A 22,090-nucleotide genomic window follows, 5' to 3' on the forward strand; every position below is an offset into this window, starting at 1 on the left:
ATCCAATAAGATGGATCATGTCCAGTCAGTGAGTTCAGATTAGCCAGAGTAAGTTGTACTAAACATAATTTTGTAAACTAAATTAAACAATTCATGAAAAAATTGGATCAATTACATGCTTTTGTTGCCATAAAATGTGCATTGCTGTGCATACAAGCTTCTTTTATGTCATGGCATAAAATGTTATAACATTATTATTATGACCAGTGGAGGATAATTAAGATGTGCACATGACATTTTCTTGATTTGGAAAAAAAAAGTTTGACTTTTGTGACATCTCTTGTATGTAAAGTATCCTGTAAATTGTATTATGCTGCACACATGCTTTGAAGTACATTTAATTTTAAATAAAAAATTAAAAAGATTTTATGCTTAAAAATGTAATGCACATGCTTACCTTGTTCCTCTGCCAGAAGTTTTTTTTTCCTGTTTTGTTTTTCCACTATGCAATGCTTAAGGTAAATAAATGTTTTTAAGGGGCCAGAAACGTTAAATGACCAATGACTGTTAAAAGCATTCAGAAAACTTAAGACAATACACAATTATATTTTTCCGCGTTTTTACTGGACAAAATCCATCAGTCCTCTTACAGTATTAGTACAGACAGCACAAAAATTAGTACAGAAAGCACAAAAAAAGCGTGACCGTATTTAAACAATAGGTATATAGAACGGCTTGCGTGGGGTCACGTCTCCTCCACACATTTTATAATTTCCTTATGAAGGGAATAAATAAGTTATATATGGTGTTATACAGTACAAACAAATAGCACCGGGTTAAGGCGATTTGGACGACAACCCGGTTCTATTTGTGATTCAATGACCCATTCATAAAAACGGTTTCCTTCGTTCCGAATGAACGAATCAGCTGTTTTGAATAGATTCAATAAATGACTCAGGACTCAAAAAAAACAGTACATTGAGGCCTTCTATTGGGAATTTTTTGGGGGAAAAGGTGTAATAATTTTTTTTTTCTATCGTTTCATATTTCTGTGTTCTAATTTTTTAAATTAATCTCCTAATTATTTATACACTGTAAATGCATGCAGGAGCTCCTTATAAAATATGTGTTGGCTATTAATAGAGCCTTGCTTGTTTAATTATACTTGTCTCTTTAAAAAATTAAGCCACTTAACCATTGTAACTTTTAAACAGTTTATTTGAACTGTGTCCCGTGTATTCTGACACATAAATGGATGTCTCTGGTGTACCTATACACTACCGATATCTACTCACCTTAGACCCCGCTATTTTATTCTGGTTGCTTTTTTTAAGGAAGCAAATTAGATTAGAAATTAGATTCAATGTTTATTTTAGCGGCACAAACCGGCACAAATCGAGCACAAACGAATGACACCGGTTTGGATAGATTTGGACGGAACGGGGTGGAGAGTGACGTCACAGCTCCAAATTGTTTTTGTTATTTCTAAGAAGGGGAAATATACTTGACGTTCATTTTAACGGCACAAACCGGCACAAATCGAGCACAAACGAATGACACCAGTTTTGTGTGATTTAGACGAACTGGGGTGGAGAGTGACGTCACAGTTCCCGAAAATATCTCAGGAAGGAAAACAGATACAGTGTTTGTTTTAACGGCACAAACAAACACCACCTGTTTGGAGAGATTTGGACGGCACGGGGTGGAGAGTGACGTCACAGCTCCAAATTGTTTTTATTTCTAAGAAAGGGGAAATATACTTGACGTTCATTTCAACGGCACAAACCGGCACAAACGAACTAAGCCGGTTTTGAGCGATTTGGGGTGGAAAGTGACGTCACACGGTCAAAAAATAATGTTTAATATCTCAAACAAAATATACCAGCACAAACGAATGGCATAGTTTTGGTGATTATTTCTTTTTATGGGGTGCCAACATCACGGAGGTCAATTATGCCACATTCGCAACATTTTAGGACACATTTTCAGGAGGACACAGTTACACACATGGACAAAATTGTTGGAACCCTTAAACTTTAATGAAAATCAGATATTGCTTTTGAATTGTGGTTCAATAGAAGCATTTAAAAACAAAATATTGAAACTGATTTGGACAAAAATGATGGCACCCCAAGAATAGTTTGAAAACAATTTGACCATAGGAACACGTTAAACTAAAGTGTGTCCTGTAATTAGCATCACAGGTGTCTTCAAACATAAGTCAGTCTGCCTATTTAAAGGGTGAAAAGTAGTCACTGTGTTGTAAGGTATCATGGTGTAAGAAAGAAAGAAAGAAAAAAAAGAAAGAAAGAGAGAAAGAAAAAAAAGAAAGAAAGAGAGAAAGAAAGGTACACCCACCTAGCTGCCCACCCAAAAGGCCCACACCAATAATTCTGCTTATTCTTTCCCCCAATTCCTGAAACATGAAGTGAAAAATGGCTAGGATTAACCAAAATGCATGACATCATCAAAGCACTTTATTGGTAACTATGTATTCTGCCAGATATTACTCAGAAAAAAATGGCAGTTATTGAATATAATATATACCTGCAGTTTCACATTTGGTAACTGAGAGACAGTATATGAAGGCCCACTAAAATAAACTGTAACATTATAAACAAAGAGGGAACTATTAAGCCCACTTTGTGACAGAAAAATTACATGCTAAAACAAAAAGGGAAAACAATTAAAACCAGTGTCATAAATAGGATCCGAGGCATATGAACTATCAATATTAGCACCTAGCTCTCAGAAGTACAAGAAGAATGAGACAGGAAAGATCTCTGAATTATCACAGCATATCAACTAAAATGATTTTTTATATATATTATGTAAGAAAAAGGCCATTTTTGAAGTGCATCCTCAGACCAGTGATGAAAATATGTATTAACAGAGGATAATGTATACAGATAAAATATTTTTAGCTGCTGGTAATTTCATACATGCATTCTGACCTTTAAAATAAACTTTTTATGGCAAGCAATTACTTTTATACTTCTGAAAAATATAATACCCACTTTTATTTTGGGAGGAATCATAAAACTGTTATTACATGTCTAATGTTTCACATTTCATCCCTTGTAGCCCATTCTTTTAAATGTCTCAGTGACACTTAAGACTTTCACACACACACAAAAAAAAGGAAGATAAGGTCATAACACAATACAGCAGTTAACGTTGCCCAGAGTTGTCTCTGAGAAAGAAAGAGTGACATTCTTATCCTTAAGCCAATCATATACTGTGTTAAAAGGGATAGAATTTGCACTACATTGTCACAGCTATTTTACTTAACAACCTGTGATTTGCTTGACGAAATGGTTTAAGAGATTATTTAAATGGAAAAAGTAAGAAAAAATTAGGACAAGTTTCCAAAATACAGCAAAGTATTTTTGAGATGTATTTAATGATGTCAAGAATATGACTGTAAGGAGAAATAGCTCCATTTGCTCCCCTGAAGAAAAACCCTGGCTTATCTTGAAAAAGAGTAGGATAATTCTATTTCTACAGGAGTTGAGTGACTATGAAATCCACAACATTCATCAACGCAAAACTCTTATTTAATATATGTAGGTGATCATGGCTGGCTTGTTATAGGCTGGTAATTGTTGGCTCACCAAGAACATCAGTCTCCAAAGAAATGTACATATTAGGTGCTACAATATTATTTTTGGTACAATTTATGTACTCAATTTCTGATAGAAAACAAGGCACTGAGCTCAGTAATATAAATTGTTTCTTGCAAATGCTAAATACGTTGGACTAACTGTTGACCATACATCCAAATATTACAGTGAGCACATTTTGCCACTGTGGCACCACAAAGCATTGTTTCATAGTGAAAAGAATTTCACAGGTCAACTGATTCAAACTTGATGCAAAGCCACATTCCTAAAACAAATTCGTTCACACTCAACCAGTGAGCAGATATGTGCGCACAATAACGCCCGCCCCCCCAATTAAAAGCTTGATACTCTCTTTTGCTGCATATACAACATACTCAGACAGCGCCTAACTGAAGAGTTTGATGAAACAACCATGGCAGTATGGCTTATCATTCTGCTCCTTGAAGGTGCCTTTGTTGAGCTGCTTGAGGCAGAAGGCACAGACAAAGTGCTCCGGGTGGAACTTCTTTCCCATGGCTGTGATGCACCGGCCAGTTATGGGCTTCTGGCAGCCAGAACAAAGAGAGCCACGTCGTTCATGGTAGTGAACCTCACAGTATGGCTGCCCATCATGCTCAAAGAAACTGCCATTCACAAAAGGGGTAAAACACTCCTACAGTACAAAGGAAATCAACATCTCATAAGACTTTGTTACCTCTATTCCACATTAACAACTTACATTATAGAGTTTATCAGTCATGCAGTCATATAGCAAACACACATACCCTACAAACAAAGCACTCAGGGTGCCAGAGGCTGTTCAGGGCAGATATATAATTTTCCAGGATGGCACGGGCACAGCCACCACACTTGGGAGCAAACAGGTCAAAGTAATCTTTACGGCAGTATGCTTTGCCATCTTTCTCATGGAAACCTAACCACACACAGAGACAAAGAGAGAAAGAGAGAGAGAGTCAGCACTGTTGCAATCCAGGTCAGTGAATTTATTGAAACAATATACTACTCACCCTCAGGTCCAAAGAAGGCCCCACACTGAGCGCAGAAGAAGTGTTCTGGATGCCATGTCCTATCCAGAGCAGTCACTACTTTCTGCAGATGGGAAAGGCAAACATTGTCTCAGTATCTCTGTTCTACAAAATCACACTCTCTCTCATGTTCTACATTACATTTTTCCTATTAATTATAATTGAATTCTTCTAATTATAATTGAATGAATCTGTTGAATATTTGAGTTCAGTGTACTAGTTTGCAACAATATTCTCACATCCAAAATGGGACCATTGCAGTAGTAGCAGCGAGGAGAGAAGAGATGATGGTAGTCCCTCTCACAATATGGCTGTCCATCACGCTCAAAGAAGTTTCTAGAACCAATCTCCTCCTGGCAGTGAGAGCACACAAAATGCTCCGGGTGCCATGTGCGGCCCATGGCGGTTACTACCTGTGGAAGCAACATTTTACAATCATTGTCCATTCAGTGTGTGCAGCATACTCTGGTTATAACCTGTGACCTTTATTACACTGCTGATAAACTAGCAATGATCTATTAAGTGACAATATTCATAGATATACATTTTAGTCATAAGTGGGTCCCAATTTCCCATTTTATGGGTAATTTAGCGAACGGACCATGAATTGTCTAATCACTAATATGTACAGTCAGAGAAAATGAGCTTCTCACCTGGCCAACAATAGGTTTACAGCAAGCTCCACACACTCCTTTGGCCACAGTCTTTACACCCAGTTTATGCAAGTCAGACTGCAGGCTACCCAGCATGTTGTCTAGTTTATTGACCTGTGTATTTGGACCCTTTCCCTGAGCCATGATCTAAAGAGATAGGAAAGGAAAAAGATTTGGTCAGTCAATAAACATCCTGATACTTTAAAATTAAATAGACTTTTGAGAAGTTTTTTCTGTGTGTCTGTTTATTACAAAAACACAAACATGGGGAAATTCTGTACATGAAATGTATACATATGAAATTTCTTATAAAGCTTCCCTATATTCCACAATGACATTAAGTCATTAAAGATCCATCAAGGAACCGGTTTTGTGCAAACCCGGGAAAACGATTTACACAGCAAAATTCTGAGATTGGCAAATACAGGCTTCCCTGAATTGAGATCTCTTTTACATGTACCTTAACCACAAGTAAAGTTTTAAAGTCTGGTCATGCATATATGTTTATTTATAGACCTTATCAGAATTTATATTTACATGATTAATTCATTATATTGCAGTATATCATCTCTTTATATTGCGGTATATCTAAAACTCAGATTACGCGTCTCCAGCTGGTCCAAATTGCTGCTGCCAGATTTCTCTCTAATTGTTTCGCAAACATGAACACATCACTCCCATTCTCAAATCTCCACACTGGCTGCCGATTTCTCAGAGAATAGATTTTAAGATTTTACTCTTTGTCCATAAGTCTCTCCATAATACCGCTCCTCTCTACTTATCTGAACTTCTTCATCCCTACTCTCCTATTAGAAGTCTTCGTTCATCTGACCAGGCTATGTTGGTGGTCCCTCGTGTAAGGCTCAAGCGTAGAGGAGAGCGTGCCTTTTCTGTGGCCAGTCCTAGAATATGGAACTCCCTGCCATTAGAGATTAGGGGTTTGCCCAGGGGTTTATGTTTGTTTATATTTTATGGTTTATATTTATATCACTTTCTTTTAAACTGGTTATTTTATTTTGTCTACTTTTTTAATAATTCTTATTTTAGCTTTTTGAACTCTATTTTATTGTGCATGTGTGTATTCTTAAGTGTATGTGTAATGTCAAACGCACTGTGAAGCACTTTGGTCAGCCGTGTGGCTGTTTGTAAATGTGCTATATAAATAAAGTTGAACTTTGAACTAATTCATTGAATTTTGTTGAAATATTTTACAAGGTCATTCAAAGAGTTTAAAACATCTTTCATCTTGTGCCTAGTGTAAAATTGTTTTGCTCTAGCTATTCAACAATTATACAACGATCAAAGTCTGGCAGTCATAATGTGAGAATAGTACACATGGTAAGCAAGATTTCAGACATCTTTAGGCAGACTGACTAAATATACCCCTGATTTTGTTAAACTTATCAAACAAGATTTCATCATAGGCCAACAAGGTTATATGCAATTCCAAACATTTTCTGCCTTAAACATACTTTGACATCTCTACTTAAAGAAAAAGTGTAATTCTGCTAAAACCAGTTTTTTTAAAAAACAATTTTGTCCTGGGGTTTCCAGATCAACAGACATTCATTTATTGGCCAGAAATTCAAAGCTAGTATAACAAAGCTTTTCATACACTCCGGAATGTAAACACCCATACATAGGTGTATATAAATTTTTGCCATTTACTATTTAAAATAAAGTTATAGATTATTTTAACAGGAACTGATCTAATTAAACTAATAATCTATAACACATCCTGCAGTTGAGTAAATAGGATGCACGTTTCCACCAATTAATCTATAGCGCCACACACATGGGAGGACGGTCTGTTTTAAGCTGGTCATGCTTACATTACTACATTTATGTAGTAAAACAATAAAATGAAAAATTAATTTGAGATTTAGAGATTTGAGTCTCATGGATAATCTGCAACATTAAATATATTTAAAAAAAACAAAATTAAATTAAAAAAACTGAAATGAATGGTCCTTGCATTGGGCTCTCCATGCCTGCACCTGCATTGGAGAGAAGAAGATATCATGTTCCGTCTGACAGCCCACAGATACCAGCACTTTGGAATGGACAACAGGGGCAGGTGGGAGTGACTGAGTTGAAGGTGTTGTTGCAGCAGGGTTTGTCAGGAGTGAAGGAGGTTCTACTGGGCCAGGAGTAGGGGGATTTATTTGGACTGGAGGAGGATCACATTCTACAGGGAGTTGGGGAGGAGGTGTGGATTCCCTAGGAATTTGAGAGGGGGCAGGAATAGGTGGAGACTGGGTGGGAGGAGGGGGAGGTGGAACTGGTACAGCTTTTACTGTAGGCCTGGGCTTTGGTTCCATGGTTGGGTGTGGGAGGCGGGGGGCTGGGGAGCTGGCCTGGGGAGTTGGTATCACCTTTCTTTGTGGAATAGGAGACTCAGGGGGTATAATAATCTAAAGATAGAGACAGAAAAATAATACAGGAGGAAAAGGACAAAATGTTAATAGAGAAAGACTGATGAGAAAAAGCAGTAACAGTTCAACAAAGAGGTCAATGTAGGGTATTTAAAAAGAAGGAAAATGTGTGTACTCTGAATTGCCCAAACTGTTGCACAAATCTACCTTATCCACCTCCCTGTTGTGGTTGTCTCGCAAGCGTTTAGGATTCGACATGACAATAACACCCTCGGTCAGCCAATCATCTGGTTGTTTCTTGGGGCGTTCCTTGCGAGCAATTCCCAGCTTGCCTTGAAGCTCTTCTATGAGACGATCTTGAGAGTTGCATTTGTGGTAAATTACAGGGCCCATCTTCCTCCGAATGATGCCATCCCGATACATGGGATGGACGTTGGGTGTCTCCTTTGTACGTCTGATCACAGACTTGATCTGAACCAGGGGTAAAGACCCTGTCAGATGATTTATACTCAAATGAAAAAAAGCATGCAACAAACAGTGGTCAGAAGAGGTGGGCTCAACCACAAATCAGATGCTGTTGTGGATGAGAGAGGACCTTCAAGCAAGTTTAGGCAACCGTCATCTCCAAAGAAAACACACAATAGAAGCATAAATGCTTTTGGCTTATAGTTCTGTAATTATTGCATGGGAGAATATGTTAAACTATGACTATTTTCATGCTGTCAAATACAGAGCATGAAACCATGTGTACAAATGCTAAATAGAGCAGTGATACACATGCTAATGTTCTTCATGCTTAATTCACATGCCAAAACACCAGACCTTAACACACAGTGCACAGGCAAACAGCATTTAAAAAAACAGCAACAATCAATGACTCTATATCCCATGGCTGTACTGAAACACTCCATACATGTCCAGATGCTGAAATCCTATCCATGGTGTTGAAGGGATGTAATGTGGGCAGGTCCATCTGGGCATCTGGGGTTCCAGGGCAGGAGGAAGGGGTAAGGGAGCCATCCATCCAACTAGCCTCAGTCATGGGAGTCATGGAGCCATCGGCTCCATCATATGACAGTTTCAGTTCCATATCGGCCCAGTCCAGAAGTTCACTCCGAAAATCAGACTGGTCCTCAAGAAGCCCATCTCCCGCCTCACTCTCTGTGTGCATGTCCGGCTGCACCATTCTACTGTCCACTGAAACAAGTGTCCCACCGAACACTTTTTTGTGCTCTGCTGAATTCATATTACAAACTAATGCAGCATTTTGTGACTCAGCCTCAGGCCTGCTGAAGTTCATTGTGAGGAGATTATCCAAAGCATCATCAAGAGAAGGCTCCAAAGCTGGAGCCTCAGGCTTCATAATGGGAAGTGGTCTTGTGGTAACAGTAACTGAGTCAGGTAGCTTAAGTTCACTTGAGGTCTTGGGCACTGGTACGGTAGAGATAGGAGGTGTGGTGTTGTTAAGAGAAAAAGGTTTAGGAGATGAAAGGGAATGTATGATGGGTGATACAGATTTAGATGTAGAGATCAGAGATGCAGCAGCAGTGTTAGGCTCTGGACTGGTCACAAGACAGAAATCATTAGAAGCTTGAATTATCAAAGGACTGTCTTTTTTTGAGGTCTTCGTATTTTCAGGTTGACTCACTGGGCTTTGAGATTTAGCAATAGGCACATGAAACACTAGAGTTGATTTAGTCTGACTGCTGGGAAGCAGATTGGGATTGGCAGATATAGGCTGTTGATTGCCAGGGCTTGTGGTAGACACCTTTGTGGTAGTATTGCTGGTCTGGGACAAAACCATAAGCGACCTCAGCTCAGTGCTCAGCATGGAGACAGAATCACTGATACCTGTGTCTGGATGTGGATTTGAAGTGGAGCATGGAGGATTGGAAAGGGCTAAAGTAGTAGAGTGCAGGGCTGAAGGGGCAGATTTTAGTGCACTGGACTGCAGAACAGTTTCATTAGAATCTTCCACTATGTGTAGCTCCAAGGAGACAGGAGGGGAGGGCAGTGGGTTATAGCAGTTTGGCTTAGAAGGAAAACTTGGTGCTGAAGGAGAAGGACAATGAATTTCAGCAATGGCAGAGAAGCTGATGGACTGATCAAATAGTGTCTCAGAGTTTAGGGAGGCCAAATAGCTTGGCTGGAAGACAACAACAGGGAAAAAGGAAAGAGCAGGAAAGAAAACAGACAGATTAAAAAAAGAATGTAAAACGAAATATTATAAAAAGCCTGGAGTCTGGATGAATGGACTAGCTGACAAATATTAAATCACCTGAGCTAGGAGTTTGAGACCTTTGTAAAAGGGGTGGGTGTGTGGAGTAACTAGAGAGATTGAGAGCAAGCAGAGTGCCTCTTTAAAATAGGCACCACAAGGAACTTTCTTCCATACAGGTTTAATTCCTGACCTTCCACCAAATAACCTGTATGCACAAATATGCACTCACATTGCTTTGCACCTTGAAATCAGATAAGCAGGCCATGAGTTCATCCAGCTCTCGAGTCGCAGACGTGGCTGACAATCGACCCTGTTGCTCAGAGGGTACATCCAAGTGCCCCTCTGTATGAAGTCCAGATGCAGGCCTGCAATTATTGTAGCAATTAAATGTGATAAAAATGCAGCAATTATAGTAATAAATAGTCATATTTTGTAATCTGGGAATATCTTACATTGGGGCAGGTATAGAGCATTCCAGTTCATTCAGTAGGCTCTCCACAGAGGGACGTCCTTCTTCTGGCCCTCTGTTTCCATTACCAAGAGCTTTGTCTGTCACAGCAGGGGTAATACCTGAGTGTGCTCCATTTTCCTGGATATAATGTGCAGAACTGGAGGGAGGAAGTGGGGGAGCTGCATCTTCTACCAATCAACAAAAGACAACACATTACACATATGACACCTACATGTTCTTACTCATTAGCATGTTTGTGAAAACAACATGCTACAAACATTGTTCTAAGTCAATAAGTACAATCAACACGCCATATAAAGAAATCTTATCTATGTATCTGTGCTCCTTTTTATGGGTGAAATAACACACCTGTGCTGGTGTAGGATGGTGTGTTCTGCTGAACAGCATTGAGTTCCAGTAGCAGGCGGTCCAGCTCAGACAAGTTGCTGCCCAGTGCAGAGCTCATGGCTGCTGCAGAAGAGTCTGATGGTGTCTTTTGTTTGTTGGGGAAACTAGAATAACAGTTGGAGACGGGAAAGATTCAGCACTGTGAAGAAACTGGCAATGAGTATCTGTGGTCATGTAACTGACCTGTAGACGTGGTCCTCTTCTGTATGAGGTAATGGGGGACTATTGCCGTCTTGAGACAATGTACTTTTTTGTGCTAAGCCAAGAGACTAAAGAGAGGATTACAAGGCAAAATTCACTTAAAATGATTAAAAATAAATATTGCAAGCCTACAATATATAAGCAAAATAAGTATTACTGTCAACAGAGCAGAGAGATCTGCAGATATCTGTGATAAAATAAGTTTGAAACTTTTGGGGTTTTTTGTTTTCTCTCATTCCAAAAACACAAGTACTCAGAGAATGCTAAGTGCTAAGGTGAAAAAATATGTTTCAGCTTCTGCATGTATTTCAATTATGCAAAAAAATTAAAAAGGTATGAAGTCAGAGGAAAAGAAAAAAAAAGAAAAAAGTTATTATATATGAATACAAAGACAGTTTTTTTTTCTAATTTAGTCCATTTGAAGGGTCTTCAATTTTATCTGCTTGGTTAGTATGAAAGCCTGCCTACCTATCTTTCTTTCTTTGTGGATAGACTATGAAATGAAACTGTTCATAAAAGAAAAAATTCAGAGAGTAGTTCTACCTCTCTGACAGACACCCAAGATTGTATAGTGCCACTCTTATCAACGCTTATCAACAATAATGCTCTCTTGGTTACTAGATCATGGATAGTTGTGGCACCGCAATCTCCAAACAGGATGAATGCTTTTGATGTAATAAAGTAACGCATTTTTTTGAGGACACAAAAATGTTAGTTACCCCAAAGAGACGCATACAGCTGTATATTTTGCAACCAGTACTTCCATACTGGGTGTTCAAGAAAACAGGCAGTTAGCAAATACATTCAGGGCTTCTTTTTGTACACTTAACCTGTTGTGAGGAGTGGTGAGAGTCCTGTTTTTGGAGAGTCCCATTCAAAGCATCTGAAGATGGAGGAGGGGGCACAGGAGGAGGGTCATCCTGGTGCAGGCTCCCGCTACTGGGAAAAGAGTAGGGCGTTTCGTCTGGGAGAAACACTGGACACTTTGAGATATTAGCAGTGGATGACTCCAGGTCCGCCAGCAATGCGTCTGCATTAAAAAAGGATTTCGGAATCTGATCATTAGCTAAATTTATAAATTAATTAATCTGTGAAAATACAAAAACTGAAACCACAGAACTGTATTGATGCAGGTTTCAGTAATGGAGAGCAATGTGCATATTTGTGTTAATTATGTGTTAATTATGTTGGCTTTGTAGAAGCCAACATTCTGTTTTCCTATTTAAGCTTAGACAAAAATTTATCAAGAGTAACTACTCCTAGGGCTTTCGAGCCACATGCCACAAGCCACATCTTAACGATCCGAGTTCCAGTACTTCCGGTACTGGGTCTCAAAGTGGCCTTTTTTCCCATAGACTACCATTATAAACTTTGGATGTTTATAACTAGGCAAGCTTTCGAACTATCTACACCAAACTCGGCCAGCTCCTTTAGGGTGATACTCAGAAGTTTTAAATTGGTGTACCAACTGGCCTTTCGCTTGTCCCGCAGCCCTGACCCCAAAATATGCAAAATCAAAAAACTTTTTACAACATTGACATGTCAAATATCAAAACACTCAATGTGGGGAACGTCCTCAAGAGTATTCGGATAACCTCACAGGCTTGTCTCCAGTTGCCTTCAAATGTTTTGGCACCCTAGCTTTCTGTCCACTTGCCTCTAAACGTAACACTGATCCTTATGTCCACTCACCTCCAAAAAACACTGGCCTTTGCGAATACTTGCTTTGTCAAAGCCAACATCAAAGTTGGTCGCGACGAACTTTACAAATCTAGTTCACACATTAACACTGTTCAACTTTGGGGAAAGATAGCACTTGGCCTTGATGGGCCAAGCTCATGAGAGGTTGTTTTTAAAAAAAATAAAATAAAAAATAAATATATAAACAAACAAACAAACAGCCACACACAAACAACTACACCTGCTAGCATATTTTTGACAGCTGGGAAGAAACCCTAAAAGAAGGGCTTTTTCAAATTGCTTCAGACAGAATGGGAGAAAATTTGATCAAATCATCTCTGATTTTGACCGTGGCATGATTGTAGGTGCCAGACACGATGGTTTAACTATTTCTATAACTGTTCTTCTCTTGGTATTTTCACTCACTAGTCTCTAGTGTTTACTCAAAATAGGACAATAAAAAATAAACATCCAGTGAAAAACAGATCAGCAGACAGAAAATCCTTGTTGAAAGGTGTCAACAGGGAATGGTCAGATTAGTTCAAGCTGACAGAAATACTACATTAACTCACTACAACTGTGGTAGGCAGAAAAACATCTCAGAATGCACAACACATCAAGACTTTTAGTCTTTTTTACAAAAGTGAACAGGGACTGGAAAACAGTTCAGGCTGATGAAGGTGGTCTAATGGTGTTAGAAAGTACTGGATGTTTTACAATGGATGCTGGAAAATTATATTATTTACACATTTATTTTTATATTAAACACAAATGTCACTCTGATAATATTCACAACAGGCTGTCATAATGTTTATGAGCATTCAACTGGACACACCTCCCAGTATTGCAAGAATCCTCGCTTTATATGTTGTCTAAAGAAATACTAAGAGAAACTGCATTATTACATGAAACAAAAAAGCAATATCAATGATCGTCTTAGAGCTGTGAAGGTGGCATAGGACACAGACACTAAATTGTCTTTGAATGTACATAACATGCCCCTACCAGACATGAATTCACAAAAGACTCACAACAGCATTTTTCTACCGGAGTACAACACTATTTCAAGTCTTGCATTATGTAGACTCTCATAGATCCATACTAATCAGTTAAATTATATTCATCTTTTCATTATATTGGAATAGAGAGGCGTAGTGGTGAAGTCCATTTAAGAAACACAAGAAAACATTTAAGAAATTAGCCTATTTCTTCTTCTTCTACTTTTGGCTTTTCCCATTAGGGTTCACCACAGCGAATCATCTGTTTTGATTTAACTTTATGCTCGGCATCCTCTACCTTTGCACCAAATAACTTCATAAAATCTGCCTATTTAAAAATATGAAATCAAAATAGTTCTCTACTCAACTCTAAACAAAAAGCGCATTAATGTGACACCTATTATTTACCATATAAAAGTACAAAATAATAATAATTAAAATGATTATTGTCAGTGATTGTCATTATGCAAGTTAGTAGTGTATAATGGAGTAGTTAGGTACAGTACCCATGGAAAATGTACCTGGGGCAAACAAAATGCAGTTTTAATTCTTCTCCTTTTATTAAGCAAGTTTTGAGTCTTTTGTAATAACCTTCTCAATATTAATAGGGCATATAACTTCAAACTACAATTTAATGTACGTTACACAAGGTGTTGAACAATGTTGGCTTTCCAGTGAACAGAGAGCTTTGTGTTAAGGTCAGAAATTTAGAGTTTGCTATAATCCAACTAGACTTTCCCGAGTCTCCTACATGCCACTGTGCATTCTCATTTGCTTTTTTTTCCCCTTTTAATCAATCCATGCTTAGTTGTATGTCCAGAATATGATTGCCCCATACAGCTTCTTCCATCTCAGCAAGAGTATTCAACATTAATTACACATGGTCAACTAATTATGTGGCTTCTAATTAATTGCACCAAAAAATAATTCAGGGATTTCACACAAAAGGGGGTTAATACTTGTCAAAACTTTTACTTTCCACAATTGCAAATAATTGAGATGGATATTAATTTCCCTGCTTAATATTTATTGATATTTTTAGTTGTAGACTCTAAAACTCCAACAAGGTTAAAACTTATGAATCCTTATGCAAATCACTGTAATTGGTATGCAATTTAGTACTAAGAAGCTAAATATCACTGTAGTCATTTTAGGGAGTGCCCATCAACAACACACCTAGAAAGAACCTGCTTGGTCCTAATAAATAACTGCTCAGTAAGTAAATAAAATGTGCTGTGCTGATAAAATGTGTGTATAGAGGGTTGGGCTATATAGCATAAAACAAAGCAACAATTGTTTTAGAAGTGTTAAATATTAAATGGAAGACAGAAGTTAGATGGTTATGTAGTAATTATGTAACAGTAATCACATATTTCAGGCTGTCTGCTGCCTGTCAGGCTGAGAAAAATAAAGAGAGAAGAAGAAATGTAGAGAGAGAAGGAGAGAGGGAGAGAGAAACTGGTAGTCACTTATAGCTGTTATCTGACATATTAAAGTGTGTGTTTAGAGGTGGGAAGACAACATGGGTAGCTAAAGACTGCAACAGTTAAAGTTTATCACCTTACATCACAGCTATATGCTAACCGGGGCGTCAGACATCTGAGCCTGTGCCACTGTTACTCAGAGTTTATGAGTGCAAATACCAAAAGAACAGCTATAAAATCCCAGGCCATATCTAGAGGTGTGGTGGAGATTACTCATGATTAAGTTTTAAGAGCAAGTCATCACATGAAACTACAACTAAGCTGAGTGCAGTGTTGCACTTTCATAAAACAGCAGAGATAAAATGCCTGTTTAGATCAGCAGTACAGACTAAGCTCTTACTAGGAAAGTAGATATAACAGAAGTTAAAAGGAAAGTTTAGAAAGACAAAGCCCCTTTCTGATTATGATTTTCACATTGAACAAACTTGTAGCAGAGGTGTAGCAGATATTATATATATATATGGTATATCCAGTATGTTGCCCAATGAGTGAAACATACACACAAATGAGAGAACATCAATATCACAACATTTCCTATAGCTTCTAAATATGTTAAAAAAAAATTTACTCACATTTTTTTCCACATGTATAACTCAAAAGCTTTCCAATCTTTTTATCCACACCTTTGTCAAAGAAGGTAATCAGAGTGTAAAAGAGAATGGTGTGTGCTCGTTTGAACAAGAGACCGTACATGTGTATTAAAAGGAATGCAATGCAGTAGGCGGGACAATGAACCCAGGGGACATTAACCCACTCTTGACCCAAACCTGTCTACTTATGTTTCAGCTGTTCCATTTTATTTATTTTATTAAGACTTAAAACATGTTAACAGACCATTTCAATTCATATTAAACAGGATTTCCATAAATTCAAAACTAACTAAAGACCATTTAAATATACACATTATGTGCGTGAAAATAATAACGTACACATGCTCTGTATGTTTATGTTAAGTGCTATGTCCAAGTGCTATGTCTAACCCTTGGTATAGAACCACATGTGAACATATAGCTTAGCTATTTTAAGATTAAGGATCAACATGCATGTGAGTGTAAATGAGCTGAAACTACACAGTGGTAGGCATGCTCAGTCCTGCTGTTAAATGCTAGGGAAGCAATGGCTTCATTCTTTCTCTCTGTTTCTTTCCTTTATGTTGGTGCCCTTAGGGGTGATTAATAATTACATGGTTCAACAAAGTCTCCATAGTAACCAAATACAGATAAAGATAACACCTAACCATAAGTGGCAGAACAGAAAAATCTCAAATATGGACATCAGATTAAAGCCATATTTTCATTGTATGTTAAATGAGAATGAAAAACAGCAAGAATGATAATTTGTTTCTATGATAAATACCTATAACTAAATTACATCTAGAGTCTGGATTTACAATCCATATGAGCAGGATCAGGGGGCACGGTGGCTTAGTGGTTAGCACGTTCGCCTCACACCTCCAGGGATGGGGGTTCGATTCCCGACTCCACCTTGTGTGTGTGGAGTTTTGCATGTTCTCCCTGTGCCTCGGGGGTTTCCTCCGGGTACTCCGGTTTCCTCCCCCGTTCCAAAGACATGCATGGTAGGTTGATTGGCATCTCTGGAAAATTGTCCCTAGTGTGTGAGTGCGTGAGTGAATGAGAGTGTGTGTGCCCTGCGATGGGTTGGCACTCCGTCCAGGGTGTATCCTGCCTTGATGCCCAATGATGCCTGAGATAGGCACAGGCTCCCCGTGACCCAAGGTAGTTCGGATAAGCGGTAGAAAATGAATGAATGGATGAATGAGCAGGATCACTTATTACAGTTCAAAGTTCAAATTTTCCATTTTACCTGCCACATTTTATCAGTACATTCATTGTATTGGGATACAAAAATCTACAAAAGCCTGAAGTATAAATCATATTACTGATTTTCCATATTGTTGTCTTCAAATCAAACATTACACCACCAGGAATGTAAAACACAGGACTTCCTGTTTAGGTCATACTTTTCCTATCAGTGGTTAGGTCAATATTACATTAGCAAGATATTGGCATTAACAGCATGTAATGCAATTTTCCATATTAAGCTCATTTAATAAGACTGATTTAATAAACCACAGCTTTATGTATTCTGAGACAATCTTCCTTATTAAGAACATTAAAAATATCTAGACCAACTTACATCTTTACTGTGTTATGCCTAGGACAGAACAGGAGGAGGCAGTAGTATGTTTCAGATTAAAATAAGTGGAGATACATGTAGGGCTGTTTATGGAGAATCATGTGAGATTGCTAGTCTAAATGTAAAGTGAGCCAAGTGTTAAGACAATCTTGATATTAGCAAACTATAATGATAAGGAGGGGAGACGAATGAGCACACATTGCTTGCCCACATCTGAAAGAACTGAGAAAATGGATGCTTTATCTTAAGAAGAACTCTGTTTATCTGCATAAGATTAGGCCAAACAAGCAGAGGGAAAAATGATCATTGGATCAAATACAATCTGATTATCTTGCAAGTACTTGCAGGAATACTGCTGAGTAAAGTGAACATGAATATAAATAGTGCTGCAATTTAATAAAAAAAAAGGTTAGGGAAGACATTAAATGTAAGTTTTCTTTTAAAGACACACCCTCAGACACAAAATGGATTCCATGCATCCCACTGCAGAACCACCAAAAAAGGAGCAACAATGGAGAAACTTAGAGAACTGTGGACCAAGCTGTATTACAAACTCCGTTTTACAAAAGACAGTTCATCTGTGTCAGTTTGCAACCATGACTTTCGCCCACCTAATTATAGAAAAACAGTCAACACATTCACTGCAACCTTATACAGAAAGCCTACTTCTGTTTGAATACAGAATAAAATGTATTGTTAATCATTCAGAAATGCTTTATATGCATATTACATATTTACTATGAAGTCTCACTGAATATCTGAATATTTTATTTTATTAGGATTACAACTATTTCAACTCATTCAAATATGAAGTGCGTTATTATATTAACGGTCATGACTTTTGCAAAATGTTGGATAAATCCCTGCTTGCCAACTGCAAGAACAAGAGAATTTCTTTGAACCAAGCTCTTCCACTCCGTCTTCCATGTGCAGTGGACATGTAGCTACAAGTCAGTGAAGACTGCCCTGTTTACTTATACAGACCAGAACTCCCTGCATGAGAAATACTAGACCGACTATATTTATACCTGTGATGCAAGTGAACTCGAGAATGACAGAATTTAAGATCACAACTGATGGCTCACAAGAGAACTATCAGCAGAACAGTAAGTCTGTTAATTATATGCATCTCTCTTACTGAAGGGGGAGGCAAAGAATGAAAGAAGCAACTCAAGGGACTGTGGGACAGGAAAGAAAAAATGAGCAGGAAGGCAGACATTTAGCTTTTATCAATGACATCAGGAGTTGAGATAAATGCAATAGACATGAGCTGGATTCAAGAAACTGAAAAAACTCTCCAAGTCTCATGTCTTCTACAAGCGAGGCAGAAAAAGTCAACACTTCCCTGAAGATGAATCAGAGCCCAAAATAAAAGCTCTCCCTCACACATGGACCTAGGCCAAGCATACAGATGGGGGAAGGGAGAACTATTCCACACACACACACACACACACACACACACACACACACACACACACCTATAACTATGTGTGGACTGACACATTGGTTAAGTTCATTCTGTTAAATATGGACATGTTCCAAGCAGATGCCACAAACACTGTTATATCTGGCTTTTTCAGTTTAACTTGCACACAGCTCTTACTATGACTACATTGGAACATTTGACACACATAATGCCTTAGGGTGGGGGTCTTTTTGTTTTAGTCATGTGGCAAGAATTCAGTTCAAACTCAGAATAATACTGGAACATCCAAGGGCATCAGGAAAACAATCACGACTGTGTTCTAACCAAGACACATGGTCAAGAAGAGGGGGAGAGTGTGTTCAGAAAGGACCTGGGAGAAGACAGCAAGGGAAAAGAGAATAAACTACAATGTAGAATTTACTGTCGACTTTAATCACCACACAAACCATATTTCATATTTGTAATTTGAGTTTCAAAAAAGGAACATACAACTAACATATTTTATGGGATTGCAACAATTAGACTGGCTGAGCAAAATGAAGGATAGCTCACTGACATCAAATTTCTCAGATTTCTTTGAGCAATTCAAGCATATTTCTTGTACCAACATAAACATTTAATATGATGAACCATCCTTCGTTTAGATACTAGAACTAAATATGAAAATAGTTGTATGGGAAAACAAACACAGAACATGCAACTATTAGAGTCAGTATTAGTGTCTGCCTGTTAAAAAAACAACAACTTTATGGTCATTTATAGTGACAAAAGGCTACATCCTCTTTCTGCAGTTTCCTGAAAAATTGGCAGTGAGTTCTGAACTCAAGACAGGCACAAACCAGAAGTCATTTAGCATGAATAGTTTAACTTTGGACACTAAGGATGCAAAGAATGCAGCGTAGTCAGTGAAGGGAAGGGAAAAAAGCAACTAAAAAAAAAAAAAACACACACAGACAAGTAAGCAGTATTTAAACTATGAAACACCAAGGATTAATAAGTAGCATGGACAGACTGAAAAGCAGATTTGGCCCAGGCTAGAAGGATCATGAAAAATAATCTTAATTACGGAGTATTGTGAATCAAGTCTTAATATGCGTGTTGAAAATGAGTGAGCTGTGCCAAGACTTCAGTTCATACTCAGTCTAGTAGGGCTTTTAGGATCATTTCGATACATTTCAATCATATTAGGATCAGTTAAATATAAAATCCATGTGCTTTGTTCAGCCTAGATAGTGTAATGCCGTGGAGTACATAAAGCAGTAAATACAATATAAATTCATATAAAATTATATAATCAAGGTTTATCCTGTAAATGTATGTTAAAAATGTAAAGAAAACAGCACTGCATCACAAAAAAAATAAATACAAAAGAAAAATATTTTAGATTAGACTTCTATCTTCAAAAAAACTGACAAAATGTAATAAATGCTCGCTATATCATCTTACTTTTTCCCTTTAAAAACACAAAATTAAATAGAACAGAAACAATCCATTTTCAATATCATTTTTTTTACTATAGATGTACAGGTTTTACTAATCTATAAAGAGCAAAATAATCTGTCTGCTCATCTGTTTATGTTTCTGAAAACAAAAACAATATTCGTACAGATCATTATACAAGGACAACACTAAGGTGACTTAACTGTTAAACCCTGAATATGATTTTAGCCAGACACGAGAGCAAGAGATAAACCTAATGTTTTGGGCTATGCTAGTCATTTTCTAAGAGTTTACCTGCACCATTCACTTCATAAATTTGAAGTCCAGCGAGGGGTGGAGAGACAAGACAAGAGCAAACCAACCAAATATAATTTGTTAATACAATTTATTTATAAAGGACATTTGTTTAGACAATATTGGTTATATTAGAATGCTGACATACAAAATGTTTTACTTATACATAAATGCATGTAGCAGTGCAATATTTCACACATTTCTAATATTTTCACATTTCAATTTCTAATGTCAATTTTCAGAGGAGACTGTCTGGATTTCTTTTAAATAAGTATCCAGGTGTGTGTGTGTGTGTGTGTGTGTGTGTGTATACACACACACAAACACAACTGGACATACAGAGGGATAAAATATCAACAGACTAAATGGAAATGTAGAAATGTAACTCAGTTTTTTTTGTTTGTACGTTTGTTTTTTTAAGGGACGTAAATTTTTTTGTGTAAAGAATTTTCTTATACAAAATTTAGAGGTCATTGACAAGAGGACATAGTTAAAAAAAGAAAATTAAAAGATTCACTTGTGACCAATGAATTTGTTACTATTCTTAACACGTCCCTAGCAGGGAAACTAAATTTAAGGTTCTACATTTTCCCTTAAATGAGCCTTTTACTAGTGTTGGACTGGTGAGTTTTGTCTCTTACAGTTAGTTAAGATAAAGATAAACATGAAGAAAGCCGGGATTTGATTTCGAAAACTCTGGGACCAAGAAACAAGATCGTAATAGTAACTTAGAGAGCAAATGTTGTTTCTTTTAACCATGAGGAAATCCAAACCTCGCTAATTTGACGTAGAAACGTTGTATTCGTATCTGAATAATTATATTTTTAAATGTTTCTTAGACCAGGCGTCTAAAGCTCTGTCATTCCTAAACTTAGCTATGCTAGCCAACAGAGTGGTAACGCGAACGAGCTTCTGCTTTCAGCTCGAACTGAAAATCTAACCACTATGGTTAACAGAAAAGAGAAAGCCACACACTGACGAAAGTATCTAGTTCACTTTAAATCTACAGTTTGTTAGCTACACACGAAGTAGCACGTTAGCTCTTCCCCATTCCACCCACACTTTTCCGCTATGTTCTTCCTCCCCACCCTACAGAAAAAATAAAGGTATGCAGAAAGAAAATTGCCTTACCCAAATCGTCCATGTTGCGCTAAACTGTTCTCTTGTTCGTGTCCACGTCCCTAGTAGAATGCTGAGAACTGTGACTTTTTTTTCTCTCAAACAAGTTGTGAAGTTGTTGTTCCTCAAACGCGCAGGTCCGGGACCGACATCAAAGAGATGAAATTCACAGAGCGCGCGCGCCCTCTAATGCATACGCGCACATTCTAAAACCTGCCTGAAACACAGAACAATCAGATATTAATAGACAATCGATTTCCTCTGCTAAACCTTCGAGCTTTGTGTGAGCCAATGCAACTTCACGGAGATCAGCATGCTGTATACCCTGCAGCACTGACTACTGTAAAGGTACAAGATCCTTTACTTCATTAATGCTTCCACACACTTATTAGGCCTTAATATCTAACGTTTAAAAGCACGTTTGAAATTGACAAAGGAGCTTAACGACTCAAGTAACAATAAAGTAATTGGAAATTTGCTAAAGATTCATGTGCAGTTTCTCCATAGCACTGGTTCTCTTTTTTTGCAGCTATTAAAATCTATTAAAACTAATACCCCTATTAAAATATTAGGTTCATTATTCCTATGTGTAACA

General features: G+C 37.7%; 3 protein-coding genes across 6 annotated transcripts in view; 1 reads left to right on the top strand and 2 right to left on the bottom strand.

The window, feature by feature from the left end:
- gucd1 (guanylyl cyclase domain containing 1) overlaps positions 1-22,090 on the top strand; it is a 153,648-nt gene that overhangs the window by 97,697 nt on the left and 33,861 nt on the right. The gene's annotated exons all lie outside the window — the stretch shown is intronic.
- LOC132854148 (paxillin-like) lies at positions 1,958-21,672 on the bottom strand. 4 transcript variants are annotated; one of them, XM_060882375.1, is made up of 11 exons: positions 21,508-21,672; positions 11,728-11,927; positions 10,880-10,965; positions 10,658-10,800; positions 10,290-10,476; positions 10,079-10,202; positions 5,242-5,388; positions 4,828-5,001; positions 4,571-4,652; positions 4,328-4,476; positions 1,958-4,215 (listed from the first exon to the last, which is right to left on the bottom strand). In XM_060882375.1, the coding sequence occupies exons 1-11, from the start codon at positions 21,518-21,520 to the stop codon at positions 3,949-3,951; spliced, it is 1,572 nt and encodes a 523-aa protein (XP_060738358.1). In that variant the 5' UTR covers positions 21,521-21,672; the 3' UTR covers positions 1,958-3,948. The 4 variants fall into 4 exon arrangements, with proteins under 4 accessions (XP_060738358.1, XP_060738357.1, XP_060738356.1 ...); XM_060882374.1 differs by having other exon boundaries at positions 10,067-10,202; positions 21,508-21,668; XM_060882373.1 differs by lacking the exon at positions 21,508-21,672 and adding an exon at positions 15,632-15,857.
- LOC132854150 (histone-lysine N-methyltransferase SETD1B-like) lies at positions 5,395-10,035 on the bottom strand. The gene is made up of 3 exons (XM_060882376.1): positions 8,530-10,035; positions 7,824-8,087; positions 5,395-7,655 (listed from the first exon to the last, which is right to left on the bottom strand). The coding sequence occupies exons 1-3, from the start codon at positions 9,445-9,447 to the stop codon at positions 7,188-7,190; spliced, it is 1,650 nt and encodes a 549-aa protein (XP_060738359.1). The 5' UTR covers positions 9,448-10,035; the 3' UTR covers positions 5,395-7,187.

Source organism: Tachysurus vachellii, chromosome 11 (assembly GCF_030014155.1).
Source record: "Tachysurus vachellii isolate PV-2020 chromosome 11, HZAU_Pvac_v1, whole genome shotgun sequence".
Classification (NCBI taxonomy): Eukaryota; Metazoa; Chordata; class Actinopteri; order Siluriformes; family Bagridae; genus Tachysurus; species Tachysurus vachellii.

What these genes read in the sequence shown, in the direction of transcription:
- LOC132854150 (XM_060882376.1), bottom strand. Translation starts at nt 9,447, where the DNA reads ATGCTGAGCACTGAGCTGAGGTCGCTTATGGTTTTGTCCCAGACCAGC. An exon ending in GGATTTCAGCATCTGGACAT is followed by an intron (nt 8,088 to 8,529) that starts GTATGGAGTGTT and finishes CCCCTGGTTCAG; the next exon opens with ATCAAGTCTGTGATCAGACG. An exon ending in ACAACAGGGAGGTGGATAAG is followed by an intron (nt 7,656 to 7,823) that starts GTAGATTTGTGC and finishes CTCTATCTTTAG; the next exon opens with ATTATTATACCCCCTGAGTC.
- LOC132854148 (XM_060882372.1), bottom strand. Translation starts at nt 15,752, where the DNA reads ATGTACGGTCTCTTGTTCAAACGAGCACACACCATTCTCTTTTACACT. An exon ending in TTATACATGTGGAAAAAAAT is followed by an intron (nt 11,928 to 15,631) that starts GTGAGTAAATTT and finishes TTTTTAATGCAG; the next exon opens with ACGCATTGCTGGCGGACCTG. An exon ending in GCAATGGTCCCATTTTGGAT is followed by an intron (nt 4,653 to 4,827) that starts GTGAGAATATTG and finishes TCCCATCTGCAG; the next exon opens with AAAGTAGTGACTGCTCTGGA.